The sequence below is a fragment of the Aspergillus aculeatinus genome (genome assembly GCF_003184765.1).
Source record: "Aspergillus aculeatinus CBS 121060 unplaced genomic scaffold BO66scaffold_39, whole genome shotgun sequence".
NCBI classification, from domain to species: domain Eukaryota; kingdom Fungi; phylum Ascomycota; class Eurotiomycetes; order Eurotiales; family Aspergillaceae; genus Aspergillus; species Aspergillus aculeatinus.
Genome location: NW_020291508.1, coordinates 228,777 through 244,889, shown reverse-complemented (window position 1 = coordinate 244,889; position 16,113 = coordinate 228,777). Strand labels below are relative to the sequence as shown.

The 16,113-nt window shown below is 50.1% G+C and overlaps 9 protein-coding genes across 9 annotated transcripts; 6 read left to right on the top strand and 3 right to left on the bottom strand.

The window, feature by feature from the left end:
- The first annotated feature begins 67 nt into the window (after nucleotides 1–67).
- Nucleotides 68–1,430, top strand: BO66DRAFT_393551 (uncharacterized protein). Its single transcript, XM_025647785.1, has 4 exons — nucleotides 68–402; nucleotides 472–816; nucleotides 877–1,019; nucleotides 1,121–1,430. Exons 1-4 carry the CDS (start codon nucleotides 259–261, stop codon nucleotides 1,389–1,391), a joined length of 903 nt encoding a protein of 300 aa, XP_025501666.1. The 5' UTR covers nucleotides 68–258; the 3' UTR covers nucleotides 1,392–1,430.
- A 1,480-nt stretch (nucleotides 1,431–2,910) lies between these two features.
- On the top strand, nucleotides 2,911–3,592 carry BO66DRAFT_328255 (uncharacterized protein; the record flags this gene model as incomplete). Its single annotated transcript, XM_025643984.1, has 2 exons — nucleotides 2,911–3,138; nucleotides 3,221–3,592. Coding segments are annotated over 2 exons (600 nt in total), but the record flags the coding sequence as incomplete, so codon positions are not given.
- Nucleotides 3,593–3,799: 207 nt separating this feature from the next.
- Nucleotides 3,800–5,517, top strand: BO66DRAFT_456622 (MFS general substrate transporter; the record flags this gene model as incomplete). The annotated part of the gene is made up of 3 exons (XM_025652150.1): nucleotides 3,800–3,972; nucleotides 4,041–5,307; nucleotides 5,497–5,517. 3 exons carry the CDS (start codon nucleotides 3,800–3,802, stop codon nucleotides 5,515–5,517), a joined length of 1,461 nt encoding a protein of 486 aa, XP_025501664.1.
- A 351-nt stretch (nucleotides 5,518–5,868) lies between these two features.
- Nucleotides 5,869–7,076, bottom strand: BO66DRAFT_430364 (NAD(P)-binding protein; the record flags this gene model as incomplete). The annotated part of the gene is made up of 2 exons (XM_025650519.1): nucleotides 6,673–7,076; nucleotides 5,869–6,560 (listed from the first exon to the last, which is right to left on the bottom strand). The coding sequence occupies exons 1-2, from the start codon at nucleotides 7,034–7,036 to the stop codon at nucleotides 5,869–5,871; spliced, it is 1,056 nt and encodes a 351-aa protein (XP_025501663.1). The 5' UTR covers nucleotides 7,037–7,076.
- Nucleotides 7,077–7,273: 197 nt separating this feature from the next.
- BO66DRAFT_393548 (SDR family oxidoreductase) lies at nucleotides 7,274–8,706 on the top strand. The gene is made up of 3 exons (XM_025647784.1): nucleotides 7,274–7,904; nucleotides 7,972–8,097; nucleotides 8,158–8,706. The coding sequence occupies exons 1-3, from the start codon at nucleotides 7,612–7,614 to the stop codon at nucleotides 8,330–8,332; spliced, it is 594 nt and encodes a 197-aa protein (XP_025501662.1). The 5' UTR covers nucleotides 7,274–7,611; the 3' UTR covers nucleotides 8,333–8,706.
- A 104-nt stretch (nucleotides 8,707–8,810) lies between these two features.
- BO66DRAFT_456616 (uncharacterized protein) lies at nucleotides 8,811–10,937 on the bottom strand (the record flags this gene model as incomplete). Its single annotated transcript, XM_025652149.1, has 2 exons — nucleotides 8,811–10,812; nucleotides 10,882–10,937. 2 exons carry the CDS (start codon nucleotides 10,935–10,937, stop codon nucleotides 9,288–9,290), a joined length of 1,581 nt encoding a protein of 526 aa, XP_025501661.1. The 3' UTR covers nucleotides 8,811–9,287.
- Nucleotides 10,938–12,129: 1,192 nt separating this feature from the next.
- On the bottom strand, nucleotides 12,130–12,481 carry BO66DRAFT_393547 (uncharacterized protein). Its single transcript, XM_025647783.1, has one exon. The coding sequence runs from the start codon at nucleotides 12,441–12,443 to the stop codon at nucleotides 12,231–12,233; it is 213 nt and encodes a 70-aa protein (XP_025501660.1). The 5' UTR covers nucleotides 12,444–12,481; the 3' UTR covers nucleotides 12,130–12,230.
- A 501-nt stretch (nucleotides 12,482–12,982) lies between these two features.
- Nucleotides 12,983–13,332, top strand: BO66DRAFT_140199 (uncharacterized protein). Its single transcript, XM_025642052.1, has one exon. It carries the CDS (start codon nucleotides 13,067–13,069, stop codon nucleotides 13,247–13,249), a length of 183 nt encoding a protein of 60 aa, XP_025501659.1. The 5' UTR covers nucleotides 12,983–13,066; the 3' UTR covers nucleotides 13,250–13,332.
- A 953-nt stretch (nucleotides 13,333–14,285) lies between these two features.
- BO66DRAFT_354169 (serine/threonine-protein kinase) lies at nucleotides 14,286–15,720 on the top strand (the record flags this gene model as incomplete). The annotated part of the gene is made up of 3 exons (XM_025644823.1): nucleotides 14,286–14,866; nucleotides 14,987–15,467; nucleotides 15,599–15,720. Coding segments are annotated over exons 1-3 (1,137 nt in total), but the record flags the coding sequence as incomplete, so codon positions are not given.
- Nucleotides 15,721–16,113: the final 393 nt, after the last annotated feature.

Genomic DNA, 16,113 nt, shown 5'->3' with positions numbered 1-16,113 from the left:
CTGGCTCTGTTAGGGTTGGGTGTTGTCTTGTCACGCCCTCGCCATGATCACCAAACCATCATTCCCACACAGTACTACCTTACTCAGTAGATGTGACCGAGTCGACATTTCCGCTTACCTCGCGGTCCTGACTAGGCTCTTAAATGTATCCAGCACGCCCATGGCTTTACTCCGAATACGATAAACTTCCGAAATCCTTCGGATAGACAGCACCCCACTGTTGGCGTCCAAGTGTGTTAATCTTTCTTGCCGTGCAAGATGGAGGACCACGGCGCCGTTGTTAAGATTGTTTCATGGTTCTTGCTGATTGTGTCATCCGGGGCGGTGGCGGCCTGCCTTCTGACGAGCTGGCATCTCCTCGGAAGGAAGATCTTGGTTCTGACCCTCTTATTGAGCACGCTGGTCAGTAAGAAACCCCTAACATTCCCCGTGTGCTGGCTCCAATCATAGAAATCTCACACCTCCGGACAGCTCTCATCCGCCATCGCCGGGGCCACTGTCTCTCTCGCCGCAACCCGTGGCCTGGGCCGACCGGGGATCGACGATGACACCCTCGAAGACCAGCTCGCGGGTCTCCAGACAGCCGTCTACCTGACGGAGATCTTCCATGTCCTGACCCTCGGGCTGGGAAAGCTCTCCTTCGTCGCTCTCTTTTACATGGTTCTGTCCGGAAGCGCGCTGACGACTCTCACCCGCGCGATCGTCGCCGTCGGGACGTTTCTCGTCCTCTGGACCTTCACCATGGTCCTCGCGGTCGCCTTTCAGTGCCGTCCGCCTGAGGTTTGGAACCTGATGTCTGGGACATGCTTGGACGTGGTATGAGTCTATTCGCGCATGCCGAGCTTTCTACACGCGCTTACCATGTTTCTGATACAGACGGTTCTATGGACCTACTACGGCGTCATGAACATCATCATCGAGACCATATTATTTGCTGTTCCGAGCATCCTCATCTACCGACTTCGCATGCGTCTGCGCAAACGGTTGGTGGTGATCGGATGCTTGAGCGTTCGGACTCTGTACGTCCCCCCTCCTCTCCTCTATCCCTGCCCTCCCGCGTATGATCGACCGTATGTCACGAGTACCTGCCCGTCCTAACCAGTTTGCTAAAAACAAATAGAGACATCCTCGTCTCCGCCGTCCAGCTCCACTACGTCCACGGCTTCGACCCCAGCCCTTCCCTCCCCGTGGCGCTCTACCCGTGGATGCTCTGCGGCCAGGTCCTGCAGACCGTCACGATCGTGGCAGCGTGCGTGCCCTATCTTCGCGAGTTCCTGGAGTCCTTCCCGAGCGGCATGCTGAAGCCGGCTGGGGTGGAGCGCACGACGGGGCTGCGGTACGGGTCGGGGACTACACGGCTTCTGGATAGTGATTCGGGGGCGTCGCCTTAGTTACCACTGGCGGAGTGGGAGTAGTTTTCTATATCATTCTGTATAAATACTTTTTCATCCACTTCCCAAAATAATATACCTGGAGCGAGAGTCGTAGAAGATGAGAATAAGTGTTTTTTTGTGGCTGTTGGGAGTCAAAGAGTAGAGTTATCTGAATATCGCCGCGACACTCAGAGAAGAAGGGATGCAGTCCGACGCGGTCGTCGGGCCGGTCGAGACACAGGACGCTGTTTGCACGCTGGTGACTGGGTGCGGAGCGTTGTTGTTCTGGTCTGCCACACGGCCCATGGCTGCTCTTGCCAGGGTCATGAGGACAAGATTTGAGGTTCGCATTGTGGATAGGTGATGAATCTATGGCGCCGACCTCGTTCTGCAGGTGGATTCTGCAGCTTCGGGCAGAAAATCAGTGAACGGTTGAAGATTAGTGAATAAGTGGTGGAGTGTGTTTCATGCATCACATACCTAATTTATATACGCACCTTCCTGCTTGTAGGTTTCCTCAGGGGATGAGTGGTTGAAACATCATGGTTAACTCTCTGGCTCACGGAAGCGGTAGTATATAATATATTTGCTCGCCGTGGACTATCTTCAAGGGAGGGCCACGGAAATACATCCTTGCGATGAGCTCTAACACTGCGCATTGACCTCGTTGTGTCACACGGAACATGGTAACCAGTGTCGCTCGGGGAATTACTTGATTGCACTCAGGGGGCCGAATTTCAAATCTGTTCATTTGATCGGCGGCACGGATCACGGGGGTTGTCGCACAAATGTTGGTGCTCAAAACCTCCCAGTGGCTTCAAGAAGATGGCAACATATGACTCTTACCCAATTTGCATAATGTTTGTAGGCTGGCATAGCTGACTAAAGGGTTGTTGGGATTGTGGTAGCTCGGACAAATGTTGATGGTTGTACTGTACTACCCAGTCAGCAAACGGGGCCATTTTCTACACACCTTAGGTGGCCTGAGCATTTCAGCCTCAACTATTTAGGAACGGGGAGGGAGATAGGCTCCACCGCGAGAAGGAATGTGCAGTTGCAAGCTGGACAGAGCTTTACTCGTCATTTGTCTTGGATGCTTTTCGATTGCTGAAACACGCCCATGTTCATGCTGTTAACCCGTTCCACTTTCAATTGAAATATCTTTGTATATCGACTATTGATCTCCATACCTACCAGGGTCTTCTATTATGCTAGGCATATACCGGAAATTAAGTGAGCATGCCGGAACGATCGAGGACGGGAAGCTCGAAGCAACCGTCGCAGACGGGCTCCTCTCCCACAAAAGGGCAAGCTTGCTATCAACAGTCAACAGCCGCGGGCCGTGCTTTATGACGCTGTTTCTCTTGATATCGTTGGCGGCCAATGTCTGTTTTGTATTCCGGCAGAGCCCGCAAAGTTCTCATTGTGACTCTGCGACCCTTTGCAGGGCTCCGCAACTCCAACGCTCTACATACAGTAAGTCTTGCACACATATCCCCACACGCGGGAACATCCTTACATCTCCGAACTACAAGCTGGACTCGCCTATGATGTGCCAACCCGATACTCCCTCTCCACCGACTACACCAGCGACAATCAGACGCTTGCGGACCACATGTGGGATAGCCTAAGTCTGGATTCGATGGTTATCGCTCCTACGATTGAATGGGCTGAGGAGATGGGCCTCCCTGACTCCTGGGATTTTCCATGGGACCCAAACCGGAAGATCTACTTTGTCAAAGTCTATCATCAACTACACTGCCTGGTACGTGAGATATTCACCTTGTGTGTCTGATATGTGACCAAAGTTGATCCCCAGCTAACTCATCTTCTATCGAGTGAGGTAGAAAAACATCCGCCGAGCTTTCAAACAGCTTCTCTCCCCGGAAACAGACCCCATCTCCTTCGGCCACGTCGAGCATTGTCTCGACACCTTGCGACAGGACTTCATGTGTCGCGCCGACGACACACCGATGCCGTCGCTGCAGCTGGTCAACGGGGCCGGAGAGGGCCAGATCCAACAATGTAAGAACTTCGAGAAGTTGGTGTCGTGGACGAAGCACCCGGACCGCGATGCGTGCTACCGGCGGCTGAGCGACTATCGCCCCCCGTCGCGCAGTATCGATCGGTATGCGTATTGTGCTCCGGGCAGTGAGCATTTCGCGACAATGACGAGGTACTTTGAGTATTATGGGTGGCCACAGGTAGTTGAGGATTGATGCTGGGGTCCGGGACTGTATGAGGGGTAGAGGGTCGAGTGAATACTGATTGGGACCGGGTGTGAGGCTTGGTGTGGTGTGGTGTAACATAGTGTTTTTGCTCGGATTATGATAAGCAGTGAATTGAACTTCCCAGTCCCTTGCCTCCGGGTGTTCTTCCTTGCTTTTAAATTCTTCTGTGTTTTCAAGATTTGTTGAATTTTGAGCATGGATGGGAAATTAGCATCGCAAGAACACAACTCTGCCTCTGGGAACGACGAGGAAGCATGCGGGCAGCTCCTGGTGGATTACTTCGAAAATGATCCAGACAACCCACGCAACTGGTCCAAGACATGGAGATGGTCCATCGTGGTTCTCGTCGCGTGTTTATGTGCAGAGGTGTATGTCGCCAACCACGACCTTCGAATGAGTGAAACCATGACCTACTGACTCCACCACCCGATATCAGACAGCTATGCACCATCATTGCCGCGCCCGTCTCGCCTCAGATCCTGGCCTTCTTCCATTCCAACAACCTGCTCTATCGCACCCTCCTCGTCACAATCTGGGAGCTGGGCGAGATCTTCGCCCCTCTCGTCTGGGGCCCTCTCTCGGAACTCCACGGTCGACGCTGGATCCTAAACGGAGCGAACCTCCTCTTCATCGTGTTCCTTGCCGGCACGGCCCTGAGCACCAGCATCCAGATGCTCATCGCCTTCCGGTTCCTCAGCGGGCTCGCCACGGCCTGTATCCCCATCGGGCCCGGCATCGTGAAAGACCTGTTCCCCAAAGACCAACGTGGCCGCGCTATGTCCATCATGTCGCTGACCAGCGTGGTCGGGCCCGTGGTCGGTCCCATCGTGGGCTCGTATCTGGGCGAACGCGCCGGCTGGCGCTGGGTCTTCTGGCTTCCGACTCTGCTCTCCGGCGCTTTAGGGGTGTTAATTCTGACAGTCTATCGCGAGACATACAAACTGACGATCCTCAAACGCAAGGCGGCTGCGCTACAACACAGCCCACGCACAACCGCCCACCACACTACAAGTTCCCCTCCACGCACAACAGCCAACACAAACAACCTCATCCTCCTCCGCCCCCTAACCCTCATCACCCACTCCCCGACCCTCCTCCTCGCAACCCTCCACCTCAGCCTCATCTACGGCCTCACCTACCTGATCATGACAACCATCGCCCCCGTCTTCCAAGACACCTACGCCTTCTCCGAGGGCGCCTCCGGCCTGGCCTTTCTAGGACTCTGTCTAGGCTTCACCCTCGGCGCCCTGCTCTGCAGCCTCCTCCTGGACCGCTACATCACCCGCCGACGCAGCAGCCCTAGCCCCAGCTCGCATGCATCAGCGAGCCCAGAACAACGCCTCCCGCCGCTATTCCTGGCGTGCCTCCTCACCTCCGGCGGACTGTTGCTGTTTGGCTGGTCCGTCCACTACAGAATCCACTTCGTGGTCCCGATCGTGGGGACGGCGATGGTCGGGCTCGGGCTGGCGGCGACGTCGATCACGGTGCAGACGTACGTGGTGGATTCGTTCGGGGTGTGTGCGGTCAGTGCGATCAGTGCGTTGATGGTGGTGAGGAATGTCACGGCCGCGGTGTTGCCGTTGGCGGGATCGCCGCTGTTTCGGGCGGTGGGGTACGGGTGGGGTGGGACGGTGTTGGCGGGTGTGGGGTTGCTGGTGGCGCCGGTGCCGGGGGTGTTGATGCGGTTTGGGGGGCGGTGGAGGGTGGGTGGAAGGAGGGGTGATGGGGATGGGGATGAGGTGGGTGGTGGTGGAGGTGGTGGATGAGGTGGGAGAGCTTCGGGTGTGTTTAGGGAGGGTGGGGATTTTTAAATGTGTCTTTCTAGAGCAGGGGGTGGGTCATGTCTTGTTACTTTAGTGATTGAGTAGTTTGATGAACAAGGGCTATTGTAGCTGCGCACCTTCTTCAAGTAAGTGGGGCTATAGAATCCGTGTTCCATATCCTTGTGGTCTGTATTGTATTTAAGTTGGCTGAGTGCCCACAGGTTGCTCGGAATAACTGTTTGTTGCTGCTACCTTCTGCACGGGGCAACATCGATTTGGTCTGAGGAAAGCTAAAACCACCACAGGCTCTTCTTGTAGCATGCATGGAGTTTATCTAGTATCTCGCAATGCTTAGTCTTATTCTTATCTGCCATCCACTTGCATGCCTTTGTACATATCCCTAAAACCTCTTCCTCCATACATTAAGCTAACGTTCTAGAATGCCACCCTAGAATAAATTACTAGAATATCCCCACCCCCCACAAACCCGCCCACCAAACCTCAAATCTCAACCTTCACCCTCCCTGTAACCCGAACAAACACACTCTCCAGCACCCTCCACACCACCTCCTTCATCCCATCCCTTCTCAACCCCTCCAGCACCTCCCCCACCCTCTCCCCCGCCACCTCCCCATCCCAATTAACCGAATACACCCCCGAGCCGACCCTCCCATCCGTCCCCCTCGCAACCTCCACCCCCCCAACCATCACCCCACCCTCCCCATTCTGTCCGTTGAAGTCACCCTCCCGCGCCCGGAACCGCCCACTCGTCGCCAAGAAAACATGGCGCTCCCCACTCTCCACGGCGGGGATATACACCCACCTTCCAATAACCAACAACATCACCCACACCACCCACCCGTACCAGCTATCTGCGTCCCGGAAGAGCCCCGACCGCACCGTGCCGGGGTACTCATTGACGAACGCGACGGTCGGCGCCCGGTCCGCCAGACCCTCCATCGCCAGCGTCGTCATTGAGGTGACCTGGCCCCGGAAGGCGCGCATCGCGAGGCTGCGGCCGTCCGGGTCGGCGGCGTCGAGGATCTGGCCCTCGTGGCCGCCGGAGAGGACGGAGATCACCCGGCGGAGGTGGCCGGGGGGTGTGGCTTGGAGGAGCGGGAGGAGGTTGAGGGTGAAGCGGAGGCGGGCGTAGTAGAGGAGGGAGGCCAGGGTGCGGAGGTTCTCTGGGGTTTCTGTGCGTGGGGGATCAGAATTCTGATTGTGGGGTGGGTGGGTGGGTTGTGTAGGTTCGTGGGCATTTTTTCTGCTTGATGGGTAAACAAGGGAGGGAGCAGCGTAACGCACCAGCTTTCCCGGCTGTCGTGCCGGGGCTTAGAAACAGGAGGTTCAAGTAGGGTTCGTTGCGCAGCAGCCTGAGACTGAGCTCGTCGACCGCGGAGAGCCGGCTGACGTCGGCCTGCACGAACATGAACCTTCCGGTCGGGTTGAGGAATTCGCATTCGTGGGCGATGCGGTGGCCGGCGGCGGTGTTGCGGCCGACGAGATACACCCGCGGCCGCAGGGTCCGGGTGTGCTGCGCGAATTGTTTGACGGTCGCCTCGCCGATGCCGCTGGTTGCGCCGACGAAGAGGGCGATCGGGTTGCTTGGGATGGACGGGTGGGTGGGGATCCCGCGGTTGGAGGCTTGGATTGTGGGGAGGGAGATCATTGTGGGTGCGTTTCTTTCTTTGGGGGGGGCGGGGTTAAGAGGGTGGATTCCGGGGGGTCATCAATGGATGATGGATCTATCTCCGAAATCCGGTTATCTGGGGGACGGGATTGGTTTATATTCTGGGTTGTAGGCAGCGAATTATGAGCTGCTGGCTGGATTTGTAAGCCCCGCAGGGTTTTGTAAGCTGAGCTGCCTGCTAACTCAGCACCTGGAGGTAACTGAAGCAGGCTTGGTGTTTCACGGGCTCGATTCACATTTATATGGGACTTTCTATACAAACAAAAAAGCTATGCAATTGTCTTATCTGCTCGTCTTGTCGGCTACTTGGTAAGCTAACACTAGTATGGCCACTTGTGACGGTTGGTGGCCAGATCTTATTCAGTGTCAGCACTCAGGACTTTATTTCATACCATGGATCTTAATCATGAACCGCTGGACTAAGCTTATCTGGCTGGATATATCAAGGAGATAAGCTCTTAAGTCCGTTGCGCAGTACAAATTAAACATACAGGAATGCGAGCACTGTCCGCTGCCATTCAAGGAAAGTATCAATGAACCTGCCAGAACCCGACATGACAGAAAGGCATACTACCTGGTTAATCACAGGCGCATCGTCCGGCATCGGCCGATCCCTCGCCTTGGAAGCGTTGAACGCCGGGTTCAGAGTTATCGGCACAACCCGCAACGTCAGCCAAGCCGAAACCAATTGTGCTGAATTCTCATCGCGAGGAGGGACCTGGTTGGAATTGGACCCTGCCGTGCCGGATGCCTACCACCAGATCGCCAAAGTCGCTCAAAAGGAAAACATCGATGTGCTAGTCAACAACGCCGGATACGCCTTCATTGGCAGTGTGGAAGTTGTCAGGTATTTGACCCTGAGCGTTAGCGGCTCTGATACTCGATACCTGATTGCTAACGACCCTGTCATGCAGCGAGGAGGACGTCCACGCCCAGATGGAAGTTAACTTCTACGGGCCCCTGCGTACCGTTCAAGCCTGTCTGCCTGCGATGCGCGCGCGAGGGTCCGGCCAGATCATCCTCATCAGCAGCGGTGCTGGGTGAGTCTCCGCCGCCGAGCTCTCAGAATGGACAGGAGGGACGCAAGCTAAATAAAACAGGTTCATCGCTCGTCCTGCACGGGGTGTTTATTCCGTCAGTAAATTTGCCATCGAGGCCATTCACGAGTCTCTGGCTCAGGAGGTCAGATCCTTTGAGATCAAAGTTCTGATCGTGGAGCCAGGTGCATTCCGGACGACTTTTGCGACGAATTCACAAGCCCGCACGGATTCATGAGAGGTTCAGTCACGATTACATAAAGACTATTGTGGAGCAGATGATCAACGGTATTCATGTCGTGAAGTCGCTCCTGGACTCTGTCAAGGGTGATCCGGATATGGTACCATGCACGCGGTCATCAGCAACCATGATTATCTTTGTCTGCCCCTGAGAACAAATTGCGTCGCTGAGTGAGAGTTGAGAATCGCAGCCCTACATTATGATGTGAAAGCGACGAAGGTCATTATTATGAGGACGCATGTTGAGTGATAAATTTCGGTCCACTCTATCATTGCTAGTTCTATAAGAAGGCTAATATTTATGATATTGATGATGAGAGTGTTGTGAAGAACCTCGATTTCGGTCTACCTTGATTGTCTGCGGAAACCTGGATAAATACATGGCCGCTGAGTCATTCATCACACGAGGCCTAGGTTTCCGTCACTTGAAACCGTTGTCATATTCTGATAGACAAAACATAATAGGGTAATTCGTGATTCCAAAACAGCACTTATTGAATTCTTGTTGAACATCAAGATATAAATGGGGATGATATTGTCCGGCAATCTTCACGCGAGGATCGTCCTCTGCTTCAGCGTAGCTTCTTGAAAAGACGTTTGTATAATGACCACAATCAATTCCTGCTGAGGGTTGAAAGTATCAAAAGTCAAGAATATCTTGCATAATCGCAGGTCGGTTAAAGTCGGAAGCCATGGGCTATTTCGGAAGACACCGGGGGTCAGTCCACAATACACAGTAATATGTTCGATGATATTGCGTATAATTATCCAGTACTGGGAGTCTATAAAGCACTATAAGGCACTTGTATAATGTACGGTGATGGAGATCCAGGCTTGTTGCAGCAATGTCGGTGACACCCCGCACCACGAGCACATATGCGGCCTCATAGAGAGATGGAATTCATTTGGAGCAATATCTATCTTCATATTAGATGAAGTCTTGCTTGAAGGATTTAAGGAGGGGAAGAGGTGAGAACAGCCAAATTGAGAGCAGAAATTACCTTTTCAATGTAGGCAACCCCGATGAGTACACCGTTCTGATCCCGACATTGGCGCTCATCTCCAAAATCTTCATTTTCTGGATCAGTGCAGGTTAGGCAGCTGACCACAATCCTTGCATAAATATCGCCCATATGACGAGGGAGCTGCTCCTGAGCAAGTGAAATGAAGTATCTGTTCGCGGTGTAGAGGTGCTTGGTCTTGAGACAGCGACTTGACGGCGAGACATGCCCACCTCCCGCGCCAGAATCATCATTTTCAGTATCCTCATAATCAACGAACGATTCTCCCAAACCAATCTCAAGCAAACAGATTCCAAGACTGTAGATGTCATGTTGCATGATAAAGTCGGCTCTGTGGTACAGCCACTGACGATCAGGGTGTCGATAGAGGTTTCTTGCCCAGTCGAGATCGCCGTATCTTTGACTTCCGCCTCCCGCAGGGCGAAACGCCTCGAATCCCCCCAAGAAAAGCTCTCGGAGTGGAAAAATTCCATCCCCAAAGACTAAGATAGTTTCTGGGCGAATGTCCTTGTGCACAAACCCAAGGGAATGGACGGAGCTAACGGATATGGCAAGTTGCTTTGCCATGCGGAGCTTATCGGTCAGTGACCGCCAAACATCAGGAAACAAGAGATGTTCACGTAGGCTTCGGGGGTTGCGCAAGGCTCCCGGCATATCAAAAATAAATGTCCACGGCGTGGCGGTTTTATCAGGTTGGATATCGTCGGCCTTCAAGACCCCGCGACATTTGAGCACGTGGAACTCAAACGGATCAAGACTCTGAAGTCTAGAAGCGAGAGATTGGACATTCGGAGCTAATTCTTCGGGATCAACATGTGGAATAAACGGAAAGATATCGAGAATACATGGGAGCGACGTGATAGTCAAATTATTCACTTGCTGAAATTGAGTGAAACGGATGACAGACCGTCGAGCAGCGGGCAAAACCTCATGCGAAGGGAGAATTGGTATATGCTGGATCTCCCCTTCTTGAAGAATAACACGGATTCGATAAGCTGTAGTAAACGGACTAGCACCGACTGTCTGAGAGCTTGCTTTGGCCAGTGCATTGTCTATCGATTGATTTTGGATATGCCTGGTGATGAGGTACCAAGACGGATCAAAATTACCTTGCCAGTTTTGCAAGTCTAAGATAGCTTCATTCAACGATCTGTTCACGAAGAGAACAAAGCGTGATCGAGCTATGGCCCCATGAATAACGGCCTTCTGAGAATTGTGCTTTTGGTGAATTTTGCTGAGATTTGATGTTGCATTCTCCAGCTTGCGGGCCAGGATCGGAATAATACGTTCTTGTAAACTGCGATACTCTTCGTTAAGTTCGTACCAAATGCTTTTAAGAAGTGTGAGCTGCTGAGAAACTCTGGTCCAGGTCGCCTCTATAGCCACAACCCGCTCGTCATAATCAATTGACACATTCTTGATAGATTTATATTCCTCAATAAGAAATAGACCACGGCTTGATAACTTCAGTGTTACTGCTGAAAATTATAAGGGCGGGGAAAAGGAGAAGAGTAAGCATACATACGTAACACAGAGATCAACTGTAGCGAATACTGCAAGAACAAGCTCCACAGTTGACATGGTAAAAAATAGGAAAGTGTGATAGGATTCAGAATGATTTCCTGTAGTTTCAATTTCCTCTTCTCCAACCCTCATACTTAAGCCTTTAAATAATCGATTTCTGCACTGCCGATGCGTGGTTTAGCCGAAAGTACAGTACAACAATCTGACACTTGTGCAAATAAAACAGGTTGCTCGGCATTTCTCGATCCAGACTTGCCGACAATCTCTTTCAAGATTAGGACGTGGCGCTTGCTTGCTTGGATCTAGTAAGGTTGACTTAGGGCTCTGAGATGCTACTTTGTAAAAACAGTGTTATCGGGCGCGGCGCTTGACTCGGTATTTCTAAAGCCAACAAATGGGCGAGGAATGTCTAAAAATAGTGTAAACATAACAGTGTTTAAAAAAACAAAAAAAGAGAGAGAGAGATGGGTAGCTCAAGGTACTGTACATGTGTTATTGTATTCAGTAAGCAAATACATAGAGCAGGCGGATGGGCACTGCGCACGTTGTCGTCGCATTCTTAGACTTACAATAGTTCAACCACCAACAATTCCATCACATGTATCTTAATTGAGGAAACAGAAGGGCTGTGTCTGCCTCGCTATAAAAACTATCTAACACAGTAAGATTCTACTCAGTAAGAAAACCTGTGGGTATTTTTGATAATTTATATTTGAATCTCAATTTAAAAGAGTTAAAGCACAGTTGGATATAATAATGTCTAAATAAAATCAATTCTTTCCACGAAGTAGTTTTACAAAAAGACATGCATTATGAAAGAATCTGGGCTGAGAACAATCTAATCGTGGCTCTTTCTACCAAATAGATTTTCTACAATAGAGTAATCCTAAAGTAGAGTAATAAAAACAGCTGTAAATCAAAAAAGCAACTCACCATATTAAGAGTAAGAACAACATAGATTTTGATTCTCCTGTTGAAAGAACCAAAAAGGATGAAAATTGGCAGCGGAACAAAGTCTACAGGAGGTGGAAACTCCTTTTCTTATAAAGCATATTCTTTATTCTTGACTTTCACACATCTAAAAGATAGCAAAAGTTCTTTCTAGAAAATATAACTTATATTCCACAATGTCCACCAATGTGCAGTTTGCACCTCAGCAGACTGCGGGAAACTAAGATCAATGTCGGCCCTTATACTTTGTCGTACACCTGGTCCAAATCGTGCCACGTCACAACACCTTGGGCCCTTTATGCCTAGTATCTCATACCTCAGGGTGCAGAGTTCAAGCCCAAATACAATAAGCCACGAACCCGAAATTCCGAACTAACATTTTCGTCCACAATTAGAATCTTACAAATTTCGCACCTTTGATGGCTCTACTAACTGCTGCAGCATTCTGAGGACCCAGGGAAAATATAATCGAGGAGAAAGGACTTCAAAATACTTGTGCACTTCGACTTGAACGGCTCCGGAAACTTCAGCAGCGAGGGTGGTTGGTAAGGTGTATCCGACATGGATTGAGTAGCCTAGCAATGTACGGGGCAGCTGTGTGTAGGCCGGCATCTCTACTCCGTAGGCTAGAAAGCATGACCATGCAGCACCAACAGATGCTGAGTAGCATTGCCACACGACTAGCGGAATGCACTAAGCTGAGTTATGTAGTTGATAGGTTTCTTACTAGTTTAGTAGTAACAGGAAGTTATCACCAAACAAATGCATCTCGTGACCAATGAACCGGGCGCATCCCAGCTTCCTGAAACTTTTATTCGCCTCCCACATCGCGCCTATCAAGGCTCGGTTCTAGAGTCCAAGAGAGATATTCTCGCGCTGTATCCAAGTTTTTGACCCCTGCTCTTTTGTGACCGGTTTTCTTGTGGTGCTTAATACCTTAACTCTTCCCGCCCTGTTTCCGTATCAATTGACTTGGCTGGGTTTTAGTACTGCTTGCTGACGGAGGTGAATATAGATAATTTTACAAACACGTATTGATAGGAAGCGGTAGGTAGTAGGCTGTACTGTAGTCGGTAGTGAGTATTAGTTATGAGCGTTGTTACCCGTCCACATTTTTGACGGGGAATCACTTATTGCGTCAAAGGCCATTTCCACTATCGTGTTGATGTAAGTTGATACCCATTCCAGAGGTGATTAAAGCCCTTTAATGTTAACCAAACACTCCACAATTGACCATGTATCTTCTTCGCCCTAGAGGGATCTCAACTCTAAATGAAGACAAGTTACTAGCAATACCTCATTGCATCTCGAATTTAATCTATGACAGATGCTGGCTTGGCGGTAAGTACTCGTGTATATACATTAGTAAGCTAGCGATTCCCAATAGGTTTTTCGCTTCCGCAATACATAAGCCTTGAAAATTGAAAAATATCAATACTAGTATTGTCGAAAATAATAGTATTCAAGCGCTTGTCTTGAAGTGTGAGAGACTAAGTATTCTCCCAAGTCTGCTTATGGGGTAGGAAAGCAGAGATAAACCATGCACAATATGTCAAGATACTACTGATATTTTCACCATACAATCATGCCAGCTGTGCAGGCAAAAGCCTTGACTTATTTGAAAAGTCCAAACTATTATCAGCTTAGAGACCTCATCTTCAAAGCTTGAGTAAAAAGAACGTATCTTCAGTCATGTATTTCTGCTTCGAAGATTGAATTCTTGATTATGTTTCAAAGAGTCTTCCAACAAAGCCAATGCTCATATATACAGATTGCAAACAGCGACAAATACGATGAATGAGAAGGTGCTGGAAACCACATATGAGAAACGAAACAAAAGATAGAACAGGATCTAATAGAGCTAGTTTCGGGAGGGGTAGGCATGGCCTAGGACGTCTAGAGGCCTCATGATGTCTAGGTGATATTTTGTTGTATGAGAAAAGTCATTGTATTTCAGCCCGAAAGACAAGTAAAGTTTAACAAGAATTCATTGAATACTCTCTTTAGAGGCCTGTGTTCTTCTCAGCTTCAAGACTAAACACACCAGAATGATCACAATCACACTTCTTTGTGACCTATTTTATAGTCAAAATGTCACTCTCTACTCGTGAGTTGTATTTCAAGCTACATTGGGTCTATGGCCTTTTCAAAACGTGAAATTAAAGTAATCATGAATTATTGAACAACGTCAAGGTCGAAGATGCTTACCCCGCTTGATCTTGCAGCGAGCTGAGCCACTCTGGTCATCTACCAAAGAAGCAAAAAGTCGCAGACTAAAGCGAGACAAGACCGAGCTTTCAAATGCATGTTAGACCAAACGATAATGATTGGATAATTACATTACTGTACAGACTGGCCGAACATCCTTGAAAGTTGAAAGAAATCATTAGATAATACCGACAAAACTTAGTGATTTAATCACTTCTTCCCCGTTTTAACCCAGACCAGGGCCCTCCGTCTATTTCCCCTCTATCCATCCCCGCATCACACCACCCCATACAATGTCCTCGACCTCGACTAACGATCTTATCAGCACATGGAGGCTCAGAGCCCGGATTTATCACGATTCCACTCATCATGAATTTATTGAAACCGGCAACTGGAAAAGTCTATTTCGAAGGAAGAGGGAGGAACATTTGGTACGGAAAAAGTATCTGGGGCGCGGTACTTTCGGGCAAGTTTGGTTAGAGACCTGTTCCATCGGTGGAGGGGGACAAGCCAAGTTTCGTGCAGTGAAAATAGTGTCAAAGGTCGCCCTATCAGCTGACGGCATGGATTACACACGCGAGCTTGAAGCAATGATCCGGTTGTCGCAGTCTAAATATGACGCCTTCTTTGTGAAGTTTTTGGGTTGGTTCGAAGATCCGAGCTCGATTTATATCACTATGGAGTACCTTGAAAACGGAGATCTGGAGAAGCACTTATCCAAGCAAGCTTTACCGGAAGTTGAGACACGGCAAATAGTCTTTCAGGTGCTTAAAGGGCTGGAGTTTTTACACGAGAGTGGATTCGCCCACCGCGACTTAAAGCCCGAGGTAGGTATTATTGTGTTATTCTCACAATCCGGCTCAGAAGGCTTTTCCCCTATCTCACTCGCGAAGTCAAAAACATTGTAAAAGCCGAAAATGGCAGAGGCAGCTAACTATGGGACGTAGAACATTTTTGTCGTTCAGGGAGCTCCCGACTGGTACGTCAAAATCGGCGACTTCGGTATCAGCAAGCGGGTGGTGGACGAAAATACCCAATATCGCACGATGGGTGTTGGTACGCCCGGGTACTGGGCCCCAGAGGTACTAGGAGAAGTGATTAGCATGCACAAAGACAGGGCCGGCAATATGCAGTATACACGTCTCGTCGACATATGGTCTCTCGGTGTCATAACCTTTTATATTTTGACGGGATCTTTACCATTCGAGAAACTGGCAGAGCTCGTGGCTTTCGTCCATGGAGGTCCATTTCCAGACTCAAAACTGGTAAATGCAAGGTTAAGTGAGAGCAGCAAAGATTTTATCCGCTCCTTAATCGTCGTCGAACCTGCCCAGCGTCTCAACGCCAGCCTCGCTTTAGGGCACTCGTGGTGGGATTCCATGCATCTGACTCATAAGCCAGGCCTCTTTGAAAATTCATCTCTCCGCGGTAGGTTTGACACCAATGCCCATAGTCCCGGACCTTATCACAATTGTTTCCGTGACTGCATTTTATTTGAGGAAGGAACAGAGAGGAAACAGTCTAAGATGAGGAATCAAGGCTTACGACATTACATATAGGTCCTGAGGATGCATCGAAATCACCAATCGCAGATCTAGCAGCACCACAGCTGGACTCTACGCCTACCACGGCGGATTCTATCAGCTCATTACATTCAAGTTTCGTGCAAATAGATAAACTGACTGATCTCTTTGACGGGCACAAGTTTCCTGGCACCATAAGCGACAGCTGGGTCAGCAGGGTCAAGGGGCTTTTAGAAGGGGGTGCATATGTCGACTCAACCTTCCAATGCGGCTGCACTACTCTACACCTCGCAGCGCAGGATAACCATATCGAAACAATGATAGTCCTCCTGCACCACCACGCGAATCCAAGAATTCAGAATGATCACGGATGGACGCCTCTTCATGCCGCCGCAAATGCAGGCCAATTTGAAGCAGCAAGGTTGCTTCTCATGCATGGAGCTGCGGATACTGCAAATCTCGGTAACAAGGATGGCTGGACACCTCTCCATGAAGCGGCCTACAAAGGTCACCAAAGGATTTGTGAGCTGTTGCTGGGCCACGGTGCCGAG

Coding starts and splice junctions, on each gene's coding strand:
- BO66DRAFT_393551 (XM_025647785.1), top strand. CDS start 259: ATGGAGGACCACGGCGCCGTTGTTAAGATTGTTTCATGGTTCTTGCTG. Junction 817..876: donor CTGGGACATGCTTGGACGTG/GTATGAGTCTAT, acceptor TTTCTGATACAG/ACGGTTCTATGGACCTACTA. Junction 1,020..1,120: donor TGCTTGAGCGTTCGGACTCT/GTACGTCCCCCC, acceptor AAAAACAAATAG/AGACATCCTCGTCTCCGCCG.
- BO66DRAFT_140199 (XM_025642052.1), top strand. CDS start 13,067: ATGTATCTTCTTCGCCCTAGAGGGATCTCAACTCTAAATGAAGACAAG.
- BO66DRAFT_393548 (XM_025647784.1), top strand. CDS start 7,612: ATGACAGAAAGGCATACTACCTGGTTAATCACAGGCGCATCGTCCGGC. Junction 7,905..7,971: donor GGCAGTGTGGAAGTTGTCAG/GTATTTGACCCT, acceptor CCTGTCATGCAG/CGAGGAGGACGTCCACGCCC. Junction 8,098..8,157: donor CTCATCAGCAGCGGTGCTGG/GTGAGTCTCCGC, acceptor TAAATAAAACAG/GTTCATCGCTCGTCCTGCAC.
- BO66DRAFT_393547 (XM_025647783.1), bottom strand. CDS start 12,443: ATGCCGGCCTACACACAGCTGCCCCGTACATTGCTAGGCTACTCAATC.